The sequence below is a fragment of the Schistocerca serialis genome, chromosome 5 (genome assembly GCF_023864345.2).
Source record: "Schistocerca serialis cubense isolate TAMUIC-IGC-003099 chromosome 5, iqSchSeri2.2, whole genome shotgun sequence".
Lineage (NCBI taxonomy): Eukaryota > Metazoa > Arthropoda > Insecta > Orthoptera > Acrididae > Schistocerca > Schistocerca serialis.
Genome location: NC_064642.1, coordinates 14,195,094 through 14,217,571, shown reverse-complemented (window position 1 = coordinate 14,217,571; position 22,478 = coordinate 14,195,094). Strand labels below are relative to the sequence as shown.

General features: G+C 42.2%; 1 protein-coding gene across 3 annotated transcripts in view; it reads right to left on the bottom strand.

Annotated features, from left to right (window-relative positions):
- LOC126481249 (nuclear pore complex protein Nup155) overlaps positions 1-22,478 on the bottom strand; it is a 267,575-nt gene that overhangs the window by 197,924 nt on the left and 47,173 nt on the right. For all 3 annotated transcript variants that reach the window (XM_050104864.1, XM_050104862.1, XM_050104863.1), the window contains exons 6-8: positions 13,719-13,873; positions 7,518-7,789; positions 7,055-7,305 (exon numbers count right to left, since the gene is read on the bottom strand). In XM_050104864.1, coding sequence (XP_049960821.1) covers positions 7,055-7,305; positions 7,518-7,789; positions 13,719-13,873 — 678 coding nt within the window. The remainder of the gene's footprint in view (positions 1-7,054; positions 7,306-7,517; positions 7,790-13,718; positions 13,874-22,478) is intronic.

The following is a 22,478-nucleotide window of genomic DNA, read 5'->3' as shown; positions in this document are numbered from 1 at the left end:
AAGCAGAAAAAGAAGTTGATGGCTGAGGATGACCTCGTAGCAGCCAAGGAATTAGTGGGACTGCCAACGTTGAAGATGCTCAGTTCCTGAGACATCATGAAGTCATCCAAGACTCGACCCTTGGGGCAAGTATAGTTCGAGTCCCATAACACATTATGGGCATTGAAATCACTCAGTAGCAGAAACGGGCAGGGGGAGTTGTTCAATAAAGCCTGCGAGGGCCTCAACGTCTATTGCATCTTGTGGAGATACGACACAGTGAGCAGACAGTTATCCTCCAACACACAGGAATTTAAACGGCAACTGCTTGAAGGTCAGTAGCCAGGGGGAGAGCGCAGGAATGGTGTGCATTACTGACAAATGCAGCGACACCTCTCGTCCCTTTCTCACCAGGTCATCCTTACAATAGAGCACATAGCCCTGTAGTACAGAGGCATCAGATGCCTTAAAATGTGTTTCCTGCAAATGCAAGTACAGGGGGCATGTTCCTGTACAATGAGTTTCATGTTCTTCACATATGTCCTGAACCTATTAATGTTACACTGTAGGATGGGAGCCATTTATCACAAAGGTAGCACTTTCATCCTGACTCTGTTGGGGAGGGAAGCCCGCAATGGGTGGATGCTGTTTTGGGGAGAGATGTTTGCCCCAGTCTGACATCAAGGTAAATCGCCTCTTAAGAAGATTCCGAAGAGAGACATCAAAGAGAATGATGCCAACATCGTTGAACTGTGTACTTCCAGTCTCTGTCAGTGAGCTATTCTTTGCCTTTGACTTCAATTTTTGTTGTCTGAGGCAGCTTCGGAGCAACCACTGCAGGAGTGGGAGTGGCAGTGCTGGGCGGTGGACAAGACGATCTTTGGAGTGGGCAAGGAGTTCTCCAATGTCAGCAACCATGAACTTTTCTGAAGTTCCGGTGAGAGGGACAGGGGCTTTGGAATGACTGCAGCAGCACAAGTGCACTGAAAAATGCAGGTACTAGTGCTGACACTGGCAACCTCCGTTTGTGTAGCAGTTTTGGATTTCTGCACCAGCTGTTTAACAATTGAAACAAAGAACGTGGAGAACGTTGTGGAGCAGCATGGCTTTATTCGGCTTTTTGGCTCATTATATGGAATGCACTTTATTATATTAAGCTCTTGTACCTTTCATTCTTCAAGATGTATGCTGCAGTCCCAACTCCAGACAGGATGATTCCCAGAGAAATTCACACTCTTCAAGAGAGATGAACAAGTGACTCCTATGTGGGTGGCCTTACCACATTTGCCGCAAGTGGCTTCTCTGTGATACTCTAGAGTAACATGCTCGAAGCACTGGCATTCAGAACAGCGCATTGGGTTGGGGACATAAGGCCGTATATTGAGGCAAAGGAAGCCTACCTTAACATGCTCGGCTAGTTGCGCGCTGCTGAATGTAAGGATAACGGAGTCTGATAAGACGAGATCACTATCCACCCTTTTCATGATATTCTGTGCATCACTATTCCTTCTTCGGCCCACTCAACTTTCAGTTCTTCTTTGAGACCCTAGAATGTCACAACCCCTTTGATTTAATTAAACGTGGAGTGGAGTTCTGTTTCAATGGCATACTCCCGAAGGCACTTCACTTCCTGCAGGTACGTTGCTTGCAGGGAATTAGAAAAAGCGTCCCGTTTCATAGCCGCTTGACTGATTTAATGTCCCTACAATGTCCCGTAACCCTATTCAATGTAAAAAGGGGAGGCCTTCTCAAAGGTTCTCTTTCGTCTTAGCTATTAAAAATATATTCTGTCCTGCAGCATGCATTCTGTTACTAAATACCGAACTACATTTAACTACTTCAGAATCTGGAGAGCTCGTCACATGATGCCTCTTGTGTGACTGGACGTTGGTACCTCCAAATGGCCCACCCATTCCGCTAGGAGGGAGAGAAGGTTTCGAGGGTCTTTATTGGTCCCATGGTCAGAAAGGGAAATACAAGCCCTAAGCCTTATACAAATGAGGTGCAGTATGTTCCCCAGAGGTTGTCCGCTAATGACTGTTCCCACTCAACAGGCATGCATCTTATAAGTGCGTAACACACCCTGAGATTAAGGGTTTTTTTATAGTGGTTTTTACCATTCCTGCAACACACAACATTTCATTGCTGTGCCAAACAGTGGTTGCTGAAGCATATTCAGAGCTTAGGGTGACGGGGGACTGGCGGCATTTACCACTCCCCCACCTCAGGAGCCCCAGGGTCGCGAAGCCTGCACTCAGCAAATGATTGCTGAGCCCCTGAGAGCACACAGGCAGTACAGATAATTAACAGTGATTGTCGCTTATATAGCTCCTCACACAGTTACTGGAGATCACATGCCCGACTTCCATACTAGCACCAGTGCAGCCCTTGACAGTGGACTATATTCTGACTGCACCTGGACAACTACTTCATGCTCGCAGGAATTCTTGTCTATGTTTGCACATGGAATCTGCCGCCCATTGAGCAGTAGTTGGGCATCTCCACTACACTTGGTCCCAAAGACAACTAATGGATGGAATCCATGTGACGGCTATAGACAGCTCAATGCTAGAACCATTCAGATTGATACTTAGTACTGTAAATCAAAGATGTTCAATGTCCACAGTAAGCAAATCTTTTCAACGTTGAACTTGGTTTGTGCATTTTACCAGATACCTATGGCACTGGACGATGCTGCTAAGACCACCGGCTGCACACTGTTCGGAGTATTTGAATTTACAGGAATGCCTTTTGGACTTCGTAATGCTGCCCAAACATTTCAATGGGTTACAGGTGAAATCGGATGTGATGGACGTCTTTTGTGCATACTGACGATGGCCTGGTCTCGTCAAACTCTGAGGCAGAACACCTGTCAACACCTACGACAGATTTTCACTCGTCTACAAGCACAAAGCCTACTCTCAACCTGAGTAAGTGCTTCTTTGGAGCAGCTAACATACAGTTCCCAGGGAACGCTATCAATGTGCAAGACATGGCCACTCTAAGAGAATGTAGAAATGTGTGTGAATGCCCAAGGGACCAAACTGCTGAGATCATCGGTCCCCAGACTTACACACACACACACACACACACACACACACACACACACACACACACACACACACACACACACACTTACACCAAGAACAAAACAAATCCATACCTGGGGGAGGACTCAAACCTCCGGCAGGAGGGGCTGCACGATACGTGATATGGCGCCTCTAACTGCACAGCCACTCCGCGCAGCCGTGAAGTAGCAGCAGCCGATCATACTTAAAGAATTATGACTATTTCTTGCCATAAACAATTTTTAATGTCAGATTGTTGACTATGATGTCCTCCTAGCCGCACTACTGAATAAAATCTTGCACGGTTCACTGCCAAAGGACCAACTCCAGCGTAATGGTGAGGCCAAATTGGCATGTACCAAGCTGAAGACTGCCATCGCAGAAGCTACACTGTTAGTGCAACCAGTTCCACAGGTGCCTCTTACCCTGATGGTTGACATGTCAGCCACCGCAATTGGCGCTGCACTGCAACAGCAAATAGGGGAGCACCTCCAGCCCATAGCCTTTTTCAGCAAAAATTGTGAACTGTATGCTGCCTATGTTACAGCGTAAAGTCAAGTGCTGGCACGCCAGTTGGGAACATTACAGTACAGGGGGCTGTGAGACATCAGCCAATAGCGTGTTGACCGACCCCTCTCCAGGACGAAAAATGACAACAGTGGCCTCTACATTAAGAGGACATAAGCGCTGCACCGACTGGCTGTGACCCAGTTCTACAGAAGCTTCACGACTAGCAAGCCCACTGTATTACTTCACTTGTATTACGAATTGTATATACTGAAGAGATTTCTTATTTGCATGTCGCCCGTTGCTTGTGACACTTCCGTGTTATTGTCAAAGTTAAGTATTGTCATTGTTCATTTCGTAATAAAACTCATTAATACAATTTGCTTGAACTGTTGTCTAGCGATCCGAGAAAGCATGTTTCCTAGACACCCCATATTCGACAACTAGGCAGGATTCAGCAGCCTATGCTGCTATTAAGAAATTTTGTTACATGTTGGAGGGACAGCAGTTCACTCACCACAGTTCAAAAGCCACTAACATATGTTTTCTGCCAGTGTCCTGAGAAAGTTTCACCATGTGAGCTGTGATATCCGAACTATATCTGACAGTTCACTGATAATATCATTCATGTTGAAGGAGAACTGAATGTGCCAGATGATCTCTCTCAAATCAAGTGGTCACTGATGCAGTTGATTTTGAAGCTCTCACCACAGTGCAACAATCAAATAGTGAGCCATGAGATTCGTTGGCAGAACCATCAGCACTACAACTCTGCGTATTACACTGCAACCACTAACTCCAGTACAGTATTGTAATGTCCCCACTAACAAACTGCCACCATCTGTGACTACTGACTTTCTCCAGCAGGCATTCGTCTCTTTACATAAAACGTTGCATCCTGGAGTACGAGCCACCACCAACACAATGAAGTGAACTTTTGTCTGGTCACACATGAACAGACTGTAAGCAATATGTGCGACAACATGTGACCTGTCAATGGAATAAAGTTAGCTGGCACATCTGGTCACTTCTTGGCATGTTTCCTCCTCCGAATCACAGACTTGAACATGAGCATCTAGACCTTGAAAGATATCTCCCACCATCAGAAGGATACACCTACTGCATTATAGCCACAATCTTCTTACACACTGGCACGAGATGTTCCCCACTGCCGACATTACCACTGATACTGTCGCGACTGCATTCTTCTGGGGATGGTTTTTGATATGCCTCTATACGTTCCAACAGACCAATCTGAGCCTTATCTGTTCAAAGCACTACTGTCCTACTGGGTATGAAGTGGATTAGAACTATAGCTTACCAATTGGCAGTGAATGGTTTAATTAAATGCATGCACTGCACACAATTCAACTCGCAGTGGTGGACAGAAATGTTGCCCATTGTCCTCCTGGCTCCACGTGTGTCTGAATTAAGACATGAAAGCCACAACTGCAGCACTTTTTTATGGCCAGCCAATATGTCTGCTGAGTGAGTTCTTTGCCAATGCACCACGCAATTGCATTGTCCAGTCAGATTTCCAGCAAAAGCTTCTTACACAAATTCGGCAACTATGCCCCATTGCTGCAAGGGATCAGTAGCCTCTTAACCCTTTTGTTTTTAATAAGCTAAGAGAGTACCATCATGTCTTTGTACAGCATGACGCAATTCAAAAGCCACTGCAGCTGCCCTACAATAGATCTTACCGTGTCATGAGTAGGGAGGACAAGACATTCAAAATCAGTGTGATGGATATGACAACCTCCATTGCCATCAACTATGTCAAACCAGCTTTCCATGCACCCTACACTGATACGGATTAATCTACACACACCACGGACTCTTATCAACGCTCCAGTCACTCCACTGTCCCATCACAGATCAGCTGCAATGGGCGCCAGAGGCTACATATAATGTTAGGTTGTTACCTCGTCCAATTCAACAGAAACTATCATTGACACTATGGGGTGAGTGGAGAAGTGCAGTGTAATGCTACGTGCAAGTAATTACTACTTTTAATCATTATCTTTGCCGCAGTTATTGACTTATGTTTTCCTTTTTTTTATACATGTTTTTTTTTTTCTCCATTATTGAATGTGCTATTAAACTGAGTCTTAGAGTTTAGTTTTTCTGTTGCAATAAAGTTAATTCATTCAACCCCGCAACATAGTCTTTTACCTCTACTGTTCAATCTATGCACTGAAGAGGCAATGATGGAAATAAAAGGTTTCAGGAGTATGATTAAAATTCAGAGTGAAAGGATATCAATGGTAAGATTTTCTGACAACATTGCTACCTTCTGTGAAAGTAAGGAAGAATTTCAGCATCTACTAAACGGACTGAACCATCTAACAAGCACATCCCATGCATTGAGAGCAAACCGAAGGAAGATGAGAGAAGTGAGGAGCAGCAGCAGAAATGAGATTATGTGCAAACTTAATACCAAAATTGAGAACCATGTTGCAGATAAAGTAGGGAATTCTGCTCCCTGGAAAATAGGAAATAAAATAATGTGACAGACAAATCAAAGACGACATAGAAAGCCTCCAGGGACTTATTGAAAGAAGTCTACTCCTATGAAACAAAGGGATTCATTTTAGGATACAGCTCAGAGTAGACATGTCTGGAGAACAGCAATGAGTGGAAGTCAATCATGAACTGTGTGAAACTGGGAAAGAAAAATCGAGGCATACGAAATTTTTTGTTACAAAAGGGTACTGAAAATTAATAAAAAACAGACAGACAAAATAAGAAACGAGGAAGTTCTTTATAGAACTAGTGAAGGAGGAATATGTGGAATAAGTTAAAAGCATCAAGGAGAACTTCCATGGTGCTAGAGAGAGTAACAGAGATTCACTGTAGGGGAAGAAAGGGATTGGAACACATCCAACAAATGGTTCAGGACATTGGGTGTTAAGTGCTACTCTGGGGTGAAGAAGCTGGCACAGGAGAGGACGCCTGATGAATGCAGTCCTAAAATAAAATTATTATCTCTCTGATTATCCCCTCAGACAATCCCTAGTAAAATTAACTTCAATTAACAATCAGCTTACCATATGTTGTGTGTAAGAGCCACAGCACCATCCCCCAAATACAAATATACAATCAAAGTTTAGTTGCAATAGAGGTGGTGGCAGTGGTGGAGGTGGTGGTAGTAGTAGTAGTAGTAGTAGTAGTAGTAGTAATTTTGTGTGTGTGTGTGTGTGTGTGTGTGTGTGTGTGTGTGTGTGTTGGGGGGAAGGGGTGCGTGTGCATGTGTGTCAGCTGTAGTGGACAAATTTTCAATGATCACAGTATATTCAATACTTTAGGTTCAACATTTCTGAATGATCTTCCTGATACCATTTCATATCATTGCAGCTTCATCGATTTCATACCCATTTTCTCCATTCATTTTGTTTCAATGAACCTAACTGAATTGCAAGTATTCATGTCAAGAAGTGTTCTTCTGCAAGTATCGGTTCTTTGACAATTATGTTTTACTTCAAGTCATCAGTACTTACCCCTGCTGTAATGTGCCAAGTTTACATTTCTTGGTTGCTGAGGCAATGCACATGCAGCAAAGCCTGGAGGAAGTCTTACATGGACAAGATGTAATGCATATGGTCGAACTGTTAGTGATGTGACAGGACTTGTTGTGAAATACAGACGCACTCCTGCTTTTGTTACTGCCACAAGATTCACATGAAGAGATTCACGAGCTTCTATTGGAGATATGCTCACAATGTGGCGAAAAACATTGCTATCTAAAGTTCTGTAACAAAAAAGTGCTGTAAGTATCTTGTATTAATGACGTATGGAAACTTGTGTACAGGAAGGAAATTAATACTCCAAGAAGTATATTATTAAAGCTCAATAAATGATAAAGAACAATAAACACTGTTTGCCACAGAAACAGACATAATATCTAGAGCACTATCAGTTATTGTTTTCTGAAACTTAAAAATGATAACACAGAAAAACTACCTAACAATATTGACAGCATTCTGCACTAAAGTTGACTGACTAGTTGTAACAATATGACTCATTGATTCTCCGTCTTCACCAAGGTCATAAACACTAATAGAACCTTTTTCAGTCAGTGTATATAGTATGTTGCGACTATTATCAACAGTAATTTGAACAATTTGGTCTTCCTCAACAAAAGCGCCACTTATGAATGAAGGTACCAAAAATGACAAGGCACTTTTTGAGTGGTTTACTTTCTTGCAGCGTTTCCCAAACCAACTGCCCTCTGCCTGCAAAAAACAAAAAAGATTTACAGAACTTAGGTAATACTGTTTAGCTTTACAAAAATTTAATGTAAACTGAACAAATCATATATGATGGGGATACCTGACAAACAACATTACATATGAAACTTCCTGGCAGATTAAAACTGTGTGCCCGACCGAGACTCGAACTCGGGACCTTTGCCTTTCGCGGGCAAGTGCTCTACCAACTGAGCTACCGAAGCAAGACTCACGCCCGGTACTCACAGCTTTACTTCTGCCAGTACCTCGTCTCCTACCTTCCAAACTTTACAGAAGCTCTCCTGCGAACCTTGCAGAACTAGCACTCCTGAAAGAAAGGATATTGCGGAGACATGGCTTAGCCACAGCCTGGGGGATGTGAAAGAAAGGATATTGTGGAGACATGGCTTAGCCACAGCCTGGGGGATGAAAGAAAGGATATTGCAGAGACATGGCTTAGCCACAGCCTGGGGGATGAAAGAAAGGATATTGCGGAGACATGACTTAGCCACAGCCTGGGGGCACACAGTTTTAATCTGCCAGGAAGTTTCATATCAGGGCACACTCCGCTGCAGAGTGAGAATCTCATTCTGGAAACATTACATATGTCTATGAAACACTGTCAACATCAAAACCGTCTTTTCTGAGTGAAATTTTCCCAATGAATCCAGCTAGAATGTCTGTGAAGGCCAAATTCGATAGTAGTTAGGTAAATGCGTGCATCAGATTATATATGACATGTATCTTGTAAAACGACACACACTCAAAACAATGTAAACTGCAAAGACGTACGCATCAGTACACAAAGGAATCAAAGAAATGATTAACGTACAAGTAAAAACATGTGCCTAAAAGTATTTCCTACACAATTTCCTGCAATACTTCACTATAGGACCATCTCACTGGAATGCAGTATGACCACCAAATATGGCAGCTTGGGATCAAATTCATTCTGGCCTGAGCTGCCTGTTATGTATGTGTGTGTGTGTGTGTGTGTGTGTGTGTGTGCGTGTGTGTGTGTGTGTGTGTGTGCTTCTCCTCTGTTGATGAAGGCTGTGGCCGAAAGCTTTGTGTAAGTGTCTTAATAGTGCCTGTCTGCAACATTAAGTGTCTCTTTTACATTAAACAGCAATCCATCTTTTCCTAGATTAACTATGTTAGTTACTAATGACAAAATCTTTGAAGTCATATTTACAGCATCACTGATTTTACTTCACTAAAGAATATTTAAAAGCGTATAACACAACAATGTTTAAATGTTTCAAGGGTATTATTTGTAATTTTAAATATGTACGCATATAAATCACTTTTGCATGTATAAACATAAAATGATTTAGGTCTTATGCATAAGCTACTATTGTAAACTGGACCAATAAAAACACAAGACAATACAAAGGTTATTGGGGAAGAAGTCCCAATGATTGGCTAAGAAGTGCATCTTAAGCAACATTTTCGTAACATCTGGTGATATGATCTCAATCTTCTATGTGCAATATTATGGTACGTCTCTGCCTTGCGGTTGCCCAAGAGGTGCTTGCAGACACCTATGAAGGACAGCACTAACATTTTTCATCTTCACTCGCTGTAACTTTCTCAGTAATTTCTGGCATAGGCAATTCTTCACTATGACATACAGGTCTTATAGTATCACGGTAAAAATATGTCGGCTGACAGACATCATTTGAACTTTGTCCTCCATGATGTCACATTTCTAGTTGATTACTCTAATCCTTGATAAGGTATTTATTCCTTCAAACCTGTCAGCACACCTCTGCTTGTTTTCAGTTTTATTTTTTCCTTTTGGTAGCTTTTTACAAACAATTATTCATTGAAATATGTCTCACCCAGTACACTTATCTTTATATAATACTGACGGATAATTCTTGTTTATTATAATACTGACGGATAATTCTTGTTTATTTTATTCTTCCACAAACTTTACCCTCTTTTACCATTTCTACCCATTTTAATTTTCTCCATTCTTCTCCTTAGCCAGATTTAAAAGTCTTCTCATGTCTTACAGCACATGGTAAATTAGAATACCTCATTGCTTTCTAGATAAACCAGCTATTTTTGTCAAACATGAACATGACAAATAAAATGTGATATTTACACAAATACCAGGAATTTCTTCTGAATTAACACAAAATGCAGAAATTCACAAACCTAGACCAACAATAGTCACTTCCAACTAATGGCAAGCAACACGACACAAGATAATTGCAGATGTCTGAACACAACTCATTGACAATGTTATTTCAGTGTCCAAGACAGTTTAGATCATTCTTACAGTGAAGACAGCAGCCTTCAGTTTCTGTACAAGAACTTCCTGATAGATTGAGTGCACATACAGCTTGTGAGGGTAGCACAAACACTAGGGCTGCGAGTGGAGGCAGACAGTACAGACCAGGGTAATGAAGGGGAACTTTTATTAATTGGGCACATATAAAGGGGTGGTGGGGCGGGGAGGGGGGGGGGGGGGGGTGCGCGCCCAAAAGAAACCAAACATAAAAAAAGTAATTTATTCACATTTTAAGGACAAACCTTTAATCCCCTTCAAAGTACTCTCCATTTGCAGTAATATACTTGTCTAATCTTTTATTCCATTTTTCAGAACACTGTTTAAATTCATGTTTTGTGATACTTGACAGCACCTCCACTGTTTTTTTTTTTTTGTCACCACAGCAACTTCATCCGACTGCCACAATGTTTTCAACATTTTCACGCATTCAGGTCGTGGAAGGATGAGTGGAACGAGGTTTGTCGTCAACTGACATTTCACCATTTTTTTAAAAGACGAAAACCACTTTTCCCCACAGCACCATCCATGTATGCCATTTTTTCAAAACATTTCTAGAGATTATGTTCCACTTTTTCTGGGCAAAAATCAGAATTTCACCACCACACACTGTTCAAGAAAAATCAACCAATGCAAAAACGACAATCACACAAAACAGTTGTCACTATACACACTGCCAAAACTTGTCCTGACCTCCATCAGTGATGTTATGCGGCTTGTTGACGTTGGAATGTTTGCTCTGCGCCCTCCTGAGGGCAAAACATGGTACTTAAAAAGTTCTGCTCCCAAAAGTTCGGTTTCTTTTGGGTACAGCCTTGTAAAGTTACACCTGTCAGCCAAACACGGCAAGAATCCTGGTTGTAAACCGACACAAAAGGTCCCCAGTTTTTGGCACCTGTAACCCATTGTGAGTATGTATTCAGCCGTAAAATACAGGGCTACGAGAGTCTGAATATGGGCATTTCTTCTTTTCTACATATCTAATTATTTACCAATTTTATTTTTCCCTTAGACGAAAGGAAAATTACATGGTTGTTCTTATTTTCTGACACAGAAAGCATAAAATATTGAGTGATGACTAAATTATTGTGGAACTATTTCTTGAAGATGATGAATCTGTGGAAGAATTTTCCGATTTTGAAGCTGACAATGTTGAAGAAAGTGAACACAATGCTGATTCAGACATTCCTGCTGCTTCTGCTGATGAAACAGTGACTGTGAAAATTTGACTCACTATCTTTCTGGACAGATATGGTAAAACCTAATGGAACAAACTGCCGTTTAGTCAAAGGGACTGTACTAAAAACCACAATATTATTACCACACATTTACCTTGAGCTCAGTGCACAGCAATGGGAGCAAAGACACCAGAGGAGGTCGTCTTTCTTTATTTCGACAGGAATATAATAGACAGATTGGGAGACAGCATTTCTTGGCTTGTTACTGTTTGCTGGAACCTACAGAGCTTCTCATCTCCACTTCATGGATATGTGGGTGTGCAGGACACACCATCAATGATGGAGATGAGAGAGAAAAAGTCTGACAAGTTGGCTGCTATTCATGAATTTCTGGTACTAATAAGTGTTTGCTTTAGTAGCACACACTTGGTGTATGCAGGAGTGCAAACTGTTGGTTCAGCCTGTCAGTGTGATAGTCCTTCAGATGTTCAACATCCTGCTGTTCACATTAGAGACAGAGAGGAACATAACAGTTGGTAACTGGTACACCACTTGCCAGAACGTCGCTGGACAAGGAGCTGACTTTAGTGGGAACATTGTGAAAAAAAGTGGTCTCTTACATTTCCAGGAAACCTTACTCTGTAATGCTAATATCATTAGTACACAATTATGCCAAGACAGACGCAAAGGCAGGTGCCGATAAAACAACAGAAACTGTTACTCTTATAATTGCACTAAGGGTGGTGAGGACACGTGTGGCCAGCTATGCAGGAACTAGAGTGTTCGCAGAAGAACACGGAGATGGCTCCTTGTTGTGTTGTTCCATCTCAATATCTCAGCACTAAACCCTTATGCCATTTACGAGATGAACATTAATCAAAAGGTACAAAGAAGACTTTTCTGAAGAAGCTTGCCAACTTATAGTTGAGTTCTGTCAGGAGAATTGGTAACAGTCACATACCCACAACGTTATGGAGACAAAGTAGTTTCTGATGGCCCACGGCACAATAGTTCAAAACAGCAACAGCAGGATCATCGTCATGAAACACACGAGGAGACTGGAACCAAACTACCACTGACCAAGTGGAATAGGTGTCACATGTGCCCAAGAACAAACGACAACAAGCATTCATTCCACATTATGTGCTATTTTTATGAAACATGTATGCAAAGTGCATTACAAAGTTATCTGCACAAAAAGTGCTTAGTTCACTGAAATATTTTTACAGTCCAAATAGCTTTACATTAATAGTATATAGCTTTTTTTTGTATTATGTTATTTTTCCTTTGTTCCTCACATAATAAATTACAATGTCGTTAAATGATGATAAGTACATGCTGTTTTCATTCATTTATGTTTATAAATCATCAATAAACCGTAACATCTCATTTATCTCAGACAGACATATCTACTCAGCTTAATTTGTGCCCAGATCTAACTGACCAACACAAGCACTTGTGTTAGCTCTTGCACACAAGTGCTTAGGGGTTAAACATTCTTTTGCTAAGTGTGAATTGTGCACATCATAACTTCTGTGTGGAAGTCCCAAGACATAGTTTGATGTGAACTGCACTTCACAGATTTCATTTGCAACAAAATAGGCAATTGTGTTTAACCTCTTGTATTAATTTTGAATGTTCACTATTACTCAAAATATTTCTGCGAAGTTCTAAACTTAGAATCTGAGGCAAGTGTTGTTACTTCAAACTTTAAAACATTTCAGTAAAGCAACTGCTGGTTCACTAGCATTGAATTTAGTTTAAAATTTAATTAGGTTCAATATAAAAATTTACTTTATGATGCTGAATTCAGGGCACGCCACTGATCTGCTTCCATACGATTGATAAGGAGGATTAGGATTTAACATGCTGTCAATGACAAAGTCATTAGAGATGGTACACAAGATCAGATTGGATGATGAAATTATCTGTGCCCTTTCAATAGAATTATCCTGGCATTTGCCTTACGCAATTTAAACATCACAGAAGACATAAACCTAAGGCTGGATGAGAATTTGAATCACAGTCCTACTGAAAAGCTGTCCAATAGCTGACCACTACACCAACTTGCTTGGTGCCATGTAATCAAACTTTTAAGTATTAGTCACTGCACACACAAATGAGCACTCTGTCATGAATACACATTGACTGAATAAAGTACTTTTAGGAAGATCCTACATTTCCTATTATAGCTTATTTCAGATTAGCATGCCCACATCCAAGTGTCCAAAAACGCGAGCACGCGCCCCCACACACGCAAGTGCGCGCGCGCCCAGACACACACACACACACACACACACACACACACACACTGTAGGTATTTTAGTGGTATATGGTAAGCTGTATAAACACAAATGTGGTATATTATTATTTTCAATTCTTCATATCTTAAATTTAGGATTTCTTGTTATGTAGTTAGTGCAATATTATAGATTTCTAAAAAAAATTTAAGAATTACCTTGTATACGATCTCACAAAGACTCCCATCACGGCCACCCAAAAAGAGGCGGCCAGAGAGAGTGCTGGAAACTGTGTTGATTGTGACACCATCGGTTGGAAGTGCAAATACTGGTTCTGGGAGTAAGTGCATTTCTTCAAGATCACCAAGGGGCCCTACAAACAGTCTTTTTCTTTAATCTGCAGTGAATAGATCTCTTAAGATTGTCACCAATAAATTGCTATTAGATAAATAAAACATACCGAAATTTACATTTGTTCAACAAACAAGGTTGCCAAACTCGTTTAAATTTGAGAAGAAGTTCGCAAACATGTGCTATTAAATACTAATTGTACCATCAGTCATATGTGACTTATTTCTAAAACACAGATGCTTAGCATGTACTGTGTACTGATGATCTTTGGATCTTTATGCAGAGTAGGTGTATTTTATAAGAATTTATTTTATTAACTGTGCATAACTGCACTTTATTGCAATACACTATCTATAACGCTGCTGCTGTTGTGGTCTTCAGTCCTGAGACTGGTTTGATGCAGCTCTCAATGCTACTCTATCTTGTGCAAGCTTCTTCATCTCCCAGTACCTACTGCAACCTACATCCTTCTGAATCTGCTTAGTGTATTCATCTCTTGGTCTCCCTCTACGATTTTTACCCTCCACATTACTAAACTGGTGATTCCTTGATGCCTCAAAACATTTCCTACCAACCGATTCCTTCTTCTAGTCAAGTTGTGCCACAAACTCCTCCCCAATTCTATTGAACACCTCCTCATTAGTTATGTGATCTACTCATCTAATCTTCAGCATTCTTCAGTAACACCACATTTTGAAAGCTTCTATTCTCTTCTTGTCCAAACTCCTTATCGCCCACATTTCACTTCCATACATGGCTACACCCCATACCAATACTTTCAGAAACGACTTCCTCACACTTAAATCTATACTTGATATTAACAAATTTCTCTTCTTCAGAAATGCTTTCCTTGCCATTGCTAGTCTACATTTTATATCTTCTCTACTTTGACCATCATCAGTTATTTTGCTCCCCAAATAGTGAAACTCCTTTACTACTTTAAGTGTCTCATTTCCTAATCTAATCAGCATCGCCCGATGTAAGTCGACTACATTCCATTATCCTCGTTTTGCTTTTGTTGTTGTTCGTATTATATCCTCCTTTAAAGACACTGTCCATTCCACTCAACTGCTCTTCCAAGTACGTCGCTGTCTCTGACAGAATTACAATGTCATCGGCGAACCTCAAAGTTTTTATTTCTTCTCCATGAATTTTAATACCTACTCCGAATTTTTCTTTTGTTGCCTTTACTGCTTGCTCAATATACAGATTGAATAACATCAGAGATAGGCTACAAACCTGCCTCACTCCCTTCCCAACCACTGCTTCCCTTTCATGCCCCTCTACTCTTGTAACTGCCATCTGCTTTCTGTACAAATTGTAAATAGCCTTTCGCTCCCTGTATTTTACCCCCTGCTACCTTCAGAATTAGAAAGAGAGTACCCCAGTCAACATTGTCAAAAGCTTTCTCTAAGTCTACAAATGCTAGAAACGCAGGTTTGCCTTTCCTTAATCTATTTTCCAAGATAAGTCGTAGGGTCAGTATTGCCTTACGTGTTCCAACATTCTATGGAATCCAAACTGATCCTCGCCTAGGTCGGATTCTACCAGTTTTTCCATTCGTCTGTAAAGAATTCGTGTTAGTATTTTGCAGCTGTGGCTTATTAAACTGATAGTTCAGTAATTTTCACATCTGTCAACACCTGCTTTCTTTGGGACTGGAATTATTATACTCTTCTTGAAGTCTGAGGGTAATTCACCTGTCTTATACATCTTGCTCACCAGATGGTAGTTGTGTCAGGGCTGGCTCTCCCAAGGCTATCAGTAGTTCTAATGGAATGTTGTCTACTCCCGGAGCCTTGTTTCGGCTTAACTCTTTCAGTGCTCTGTCAAACTCTTCACGCAGTATCACATCTCCCATTTCATCTTCATCTACATCCTCTTCCATTTCCATAATACTGTCCTCAAGTACATCGCCCTTGCATAGACCCTCTATTACTCCTTCCACCTTTCAGCTTTCCCTTCTTTGCTTAGAATTGGGTTTCCATCTGAGCTCTTGATATTCATACAAGTGGTTCTCTTTTCTCCAAAGGTCTCTTTAATTTTCCTGTAGGCAGTATCTATCTTACCCCTAGTGAGATAAGCCTCCATATCCTTACATTTATCCTCTAGCCATCCCTGCTTAGCCATTTTGCACTTCCTATCGATCTCATTTTTGAGACATTTGTATTCCTTTTTGCCTGCTTCATTTACTGCAGTTTTATATTTTCTCCTTTCATCAATTAAATTCAATATTTCTTCTGTTACTCAAGGATTTCTACCAGCCCTCGTCTTTTTACCTACTTGATCCTCTGCTGCCTTCATTACTTCATCCCTCAGAGCTACCCATTCTTCTTCTACTGTATTTCTTTCCCCCAGTGTTGTCCATTGTTCCCTTATTCTCTCCCTGAAACTCTGTACAACCTCTCACATCTGCCCCTGGAAATGTCTTACAATTTAAATTCTGGTTCCTAAATCTCTGTCTTACCATTATATGATCTATCTGAAACCTGTCAGTATCTCCAGGCTTCTTCCATGTATACAACCTTCTTTTATGATTTTTGAACCAAGTGTTAGCTATGCTTAAAAAGTTATGCTCTGTGCAAAATCCTACCAGGCGGCTTCCTCTTTCATTTTTTACCCCCAATCCATATTCACCTACTACGTTTCCTTCTCTCCCTTTTCCTACTACCGAATTCCAGTCACCCATGACTATTAAATTTTCGTCTCCCTTCACTATCTGGATAATTTCTTTGATTTCATCATACATTTCTTCAATTTCTTCCTCATCTGCAGAGCTAGTTGGTATATAAACTTGTACTACTGTAGTAGGCGTGGGCTTCGTGTCTATCTTGGTCACAATAATGCATTCACTATGCTGTTTGTAGTAGCTTACCCACACTCGTATTTTTTTTATTCATTATTAAACCTACTCCTGCAGTACCCCTATTTGATTTTCTATTTATAACCCTGTATTCACCTGACCAAAAGTCTTGTTCCTCCTGCCACCGAACTTCACTAATTCCCACTATATATCTAACCTTAACCTATCATTTCCCTTTTTAAATTTTCTAACCTACCTGCCCGATTAAGGGATCTGACATTCCACACTCCTATCCGTAGAACGTCAGTTTTCTTTCTCCTGATAACAACGTCCTCGAGTAAGCCCCGCCCGGAGATCCGAATGGGGGACTATTTTACCTACAGAATATTTTACCCAAGAGCACACCATCATCATTTAACCATACAGTAAAGCTGCATGCCCTCAGGATAAATGATGGCTGTAGTTTCCCCTTGCTTTCAGCCGTTCGCAGTACCACCACAGCAAGGCCGTTTTGGTTAGTGTTACAAGGCCAGATCAGTCAATCATCCAGACTGTTGCCCCTGCAACTACTGAAAAGGCTGCTGTCCCTCTTCAGGAACCACACATTTGTCTGGCTTCTCAACAGATACCTCTCCGTTGTGGTTGCACCTACGGTACGGCTATCCGTATCGCTGAGGCATGCAAGCCTCCCCACCAAAGGCAACGTCCACGGTTCATGGCGGAACCTATAATGCTACATAAATGAAATAATCCTATTCAGTGTACTTTTGTTGCAAAACTGAGTCAAACTGAAGAATCTTCCACACTGGATTGCCCCAAAAAGGAAGTAAAGACATAATCTTCATCTGGAAATATTTAATATCGAACTGTAGTAAGACTGGTAACTGGCCTCTCCATTATGCCAGGGAAGAGTTAGGTTTCAATAATACTAAGAGAATGGTATGTGGTACAGGTGCCTTACGAGACTGAACTGACGGAACATAGAAAAATTTCGAAGAAGGGCAGCTCATTTTGGGTTATAACAAATTTCCATATGTTCTCTTTGATAGTGGAATGAATGAGAAGTAGTCAAAGTGGTTCTATGAAGAGAGGAAGAGCCTCATCCAGGTGTAGGTCGCAGTAGGGGGCAGCAGACATCTAACAAAGAAACTCAGTTTAGTTTGGTACCAAAAGAGAGTAGGAAGAAAACTGTCTTGCTACTACGTAGTAGCCACTGGAAAGGTGTAGGCTAGATGGTACAGGACAAATTAGGAACAGGGTACCCGGTCATAAGTACTGTGAAGCCGAGTGCTAGCCTTAGACAGGTGACAGAGGACACGGGGAATTTGTGCAAAGGTTTCAGCAAAAAGGACAGTATTATTGTAGTAGGTGGGGCAGGGAACAGCCTGGATAAGAATAGTCATCAGTAGTTATTTTGCTCCCTAAGTACCAAAACTCATTTACTACTTAAAGTGTCTCATTTCCTATAAATTCCCTCAGCATCACCTGATTTAATTCGATTACATTCCATTATCATTGTTTTGCTTTTGTTGATGTTCATGTAATATCCTCCTTTCAATACGCTGTCCATTCCGTTCAACTGCTCTTCCAGGTCCTTTGCTGTCTCTGACAGAATTACAATGTCATTGGCAAACCTCAAAGTTTTTATTTCTTCTCCCTGGTTTTGAATTCTACTCCAAATTTTTCTTTTGTGTCTTTTGCTTCTTGCTCAATATACAGATTGAGTAACATTGGGGATAGGTTACAACCCTGTCCCACTCCCATCTCAATCACTGCTTGCCTTTCGTGCCCCTTGACTCTTATAACTGCCATTTGGTTTCTGTAGAAATTTTAAGTAGCCTTTTGCTCCCTGTATTTTATCGGTGCCACCTGCAGAATTTGAAAGGGAGTATTCTAGTCAACATTGTAAAAAGATATCTCTAAGTCTACAAATGCTAAAAATGCAGATTTGCCTTTCCTTACCCTGTCTTCTAAGATAGGTCGTAGGGTCAGTATTCCCTTGCATGTTCCAACATTTCTACGGAATCCCACTTGATCTTTCCTGATGTCTGCTACTACCAGTTTTTCAATTTGTTTATAAAGAATTCATGTTAGTATTTTGCAACTGTGATTTATTAAACTGATAGTTCAGTAATTTTCAAACCTTCCAACACCTGCTTCCTTTGGGATTGGAATTATTATACTCTTCTTGAAGTCTGAGGGTATTTCGCCTGTCTCATACATCTTGCCCACCACATGGAAGAGAGTTGTCACGGCTGGCTCACCCAAGGCTATTAGCAGTTCTAATGGAGTATCGTCTACTCCCGGGTCCTTCTTTCGACTTGTGTCTTTCAGTGCTCTGTCAAATTCTTTCCACAGTATCACATCTACGTCCTCTTCCATTTCCATAATCTCGCCCTCAGCAACTGGTTTTCCATCTGAGGTCTTGATATTCATATAGGTGGTTCTCTTTTCTCCAAAGGTCTCTTTAATTTTCCTGTAGGCAGTATCTATCTTACCCCTACTGATATATGCTTTACATCCTTACATTTGTCCTCTAGCCATCCCTGCTTTCCTGCCTGAATTTAATTGATAAAAATGCAGTAAATGAGGCAGGCAAAAAGGAATACAAACATTTCAAAAATGAGATCGACAGAAAGGTTAGGTAATGTCATCAAAATATTACAGGTTTGAGTAATAAGGTGAAAGAGCTTCCTGTCTGGAAAATTTACAGAACTCTGAAAAGAGACATCCTGTGTCTGAGCAACACATAACCACAGGGCTGGATACATTACATATAAAAGATTACACTCTAGCAGCTAACTCAAGCAGAACTAATATGGAAAAAGGATGCATTGTTACATATATTAAGACAGAACACAAAGTTCAAAAACATTGAGACAACTGCATTTTGTAGTGATCAGCACATCAAGTGTGTGCTTGTGAATTAATACCGAAAAATAGTTAACTTTTAATTATAACTGTATATAAATCCCAAATGAGAAACTTTGAACTATTTATGAGGAATCTGGATTCCTTACTGTGATATCTGTCATACAGCAGCAAGAAGTCATTAGTCTGTGGTGACTTCAATGCAGGCTTTCTAAAGTATTCTGATAGGAAAAATGATTTGGAGACCTTATTCATATCCTACAATTTTATCTCTGTAATTAACTTTCCAACATAGGTGGAAATTGAAATTGTGGTAAGTCACTATGGGACCAAGCTGCTGAGGTCATCAGTCCCTAGGCTTACACACTACTAATCTAACTTACAACTTACACTAAGGACAACACACACACCCATGCCCGAGGGAAGACTCGAACCTCCAACGGGTGGGGGTGGGGGAACCACGGAACTGTGGCTAGGCACCTCAGACCACGTGCCTACCCCGCACTGCCCAACATAGGCGGATAAAGACAGTAGGACTATCTGATAATGTTTTCTTTGGTGAAGCTCCAAGCACATGGTTGGTCAGTTGATTTGGGGGAGGGGACCAAACAGTGAGGTCATTAGTCCCATCGGATTAGGGAAGGATGGGGAAGAGCAGGGGACAGTTGCCTCGACAGCAGAAACAATGGCTATAGTGACCTCGTCCACCGCCAAATCAATGTCACCACAAAGTGGAGCAATGGCCATAGTAGCAGAGGTGTAGGCTGCCCAATCAGCTCCACAAAGATACCATCATGGCAACTGGTCAGGTGGTTGGGATTGAAGAAGAGAAACCAGGATAGGAAAGTGGTCGCTACCACAGAGGTTGTAGTGGACCCTCCAACTGAGGTATGGAAGAAAACCTGGGCTACTAAGAGAGAGGTCAATGGCCGAGTATGTGCCACGAGTCAAGCTAAAATATGTGGGAGCACCAGTGTTAAGGAGGCAAATGTCCTGCTGTGCCAAGAGAGCCTCAACGTTCCTACCCTGGCCCGAGATCTGGGCCCCACCCGATAAAGGGTGGTGGGCATTAAAGTCCCCCAAAAGGAGGAATGGCAGGGGGAGCTGGGCGGACAAGGCAGCTGGGTCAGCAAGAGGGACAACCTCAACCGGTGGAAGGTAGAGGGAACAGATGGTAATCTCCATTCCTGCCCGGATTCTAACAGCCACAGCCTCGAGAGCCGTGTGAAGTGGCACTGGAGCACTAGGAACAGTGGCAAGAATGTGAACACAGACGCCGCCAGACACCCTGTCGTATTTACGCGGTTCTTATAGTAGCCCCGGTAAGCACAGACGGAGGGGGTCCGTCGGACAGGAAACCAGGTTTCCTGTAGGGCCAAACAAGTGGCAGGGAAGCGGCACAAAAGCTGTTTCAACTCAGCAAGGTGGTGGAAAAAACCACAGCCATTCCATTGAAGGATAATGGTATCCGACTGTGAGGACATGAAAGAACCTGGAGGGTGGGGGTGAGGGGGGATAGGTCACACCTTAGAAGCGCCCGCCACCACCGATTGCGAAGTAGCCTGATCAACTTCCATAGGAGCTGTGGGTCGAGCAACATCTAGCTCCTGAGTGGACGCTAGATGCTCCACATCATCTTCATCTGCAGTGGTGAACTCCTTTTCTGTCTCTATGTCCTTCTCCTTTTGCTTTTTCTTCTTTTTGGTAAGGTCCCGTTTTTCCCTCAGGCTGGCTGGGCTTTTCCAACCCAGTCTCATGGCCCGAGGAAGACCTGGAAGCCCTACGGCCCTCAGGTGGTGGCTTTTTCAGCCACTGGCCGACACCTGGAGGGGCAGTAACTGTGGAAGGGAGGGCACCAAGCAATCCCTTCTGCATGAGGGGAACCGGAGAAGGCGGGCACTTCTCCGGTTCAGAGGTGGGGACGAAAGTCCCCAAAGAAGGAGGGGTTGTTACTCCCGATGGTGAAAACAGGGGGCCAACAGAAGAGGGTGTTCCCCCAACTATCAAGTGGGCAGGTATAGATGGCCGGGCTGGAGGGCCCACAAAAAGCAGCTGAGCTTGAAGGCTCATCGCCAGGGGTGGCGACATCAAAGTTGCTGCAGCATACGGCAACGAAATGCGCACAGGGTGAAGTCGATCATACTTGTGTTTAGCCTCCGTGTAAGTGAGCCTGTCCAAGGTCTTATACTCCTAAATCTTCCATTCTTTTTGATAAACCACGCAGTCTGATGAGCAAGGTGAATGTTTCAGTCCGCAGTTGACAAAAACAGGGGGCGGCGAACACGGGATGTCCACAATCTCGACAGGTAGGGTTGGCGTCACATCTCTATGACATATGCCCAAACCCCCAGCACTTAAAGCAGCGCACGGGAGGAGGGACGTACGGCTTAACATCACATCGATATATCATCACCTTGACCTCCTTTGGCAGGGCGTCACCCTTGAAAGCCAAGATGAAGTCGCCGGTGGTGACCCTACTATCTTTAGGTCCCCTGAAGACACGTTGTACAAAATGGACACCGCGGCGCTCCAGATTTGCACAGAGCTCGTCGTCAGACTGCAACAACAGATCACAATGAAAAATAAGTCCCTGAACCATATTGAGGCTCTTATGAGGTGTGATGGAGACAGCAACATCACCGAGCTTGTCACAAGCAAGCGAAGCCCGTGACTGTGTTGGGGATGCTGTCTGTATGAGGACTGCTCCAGACCTCATTTTAGACATGCCCTCAACTTCTCCAAACTTGTCCTCCAAGTTTTCCACAAAAAACTGAGGCTTTGTGGTCAGAAATGAGTCCCCATCTGTTCGGCTGCAAACCAGAAATCGAGGAGAATACGTCTCACCAGGTAATTTAGACCGCCGTTCCTCCCCTGGTGTGGGCAGGGAAGGGAACAAGTGGGGGTCATACTGTAAAGCATTGGACTTTCCTTTCTTAGAGACTCGTGCTTGCGC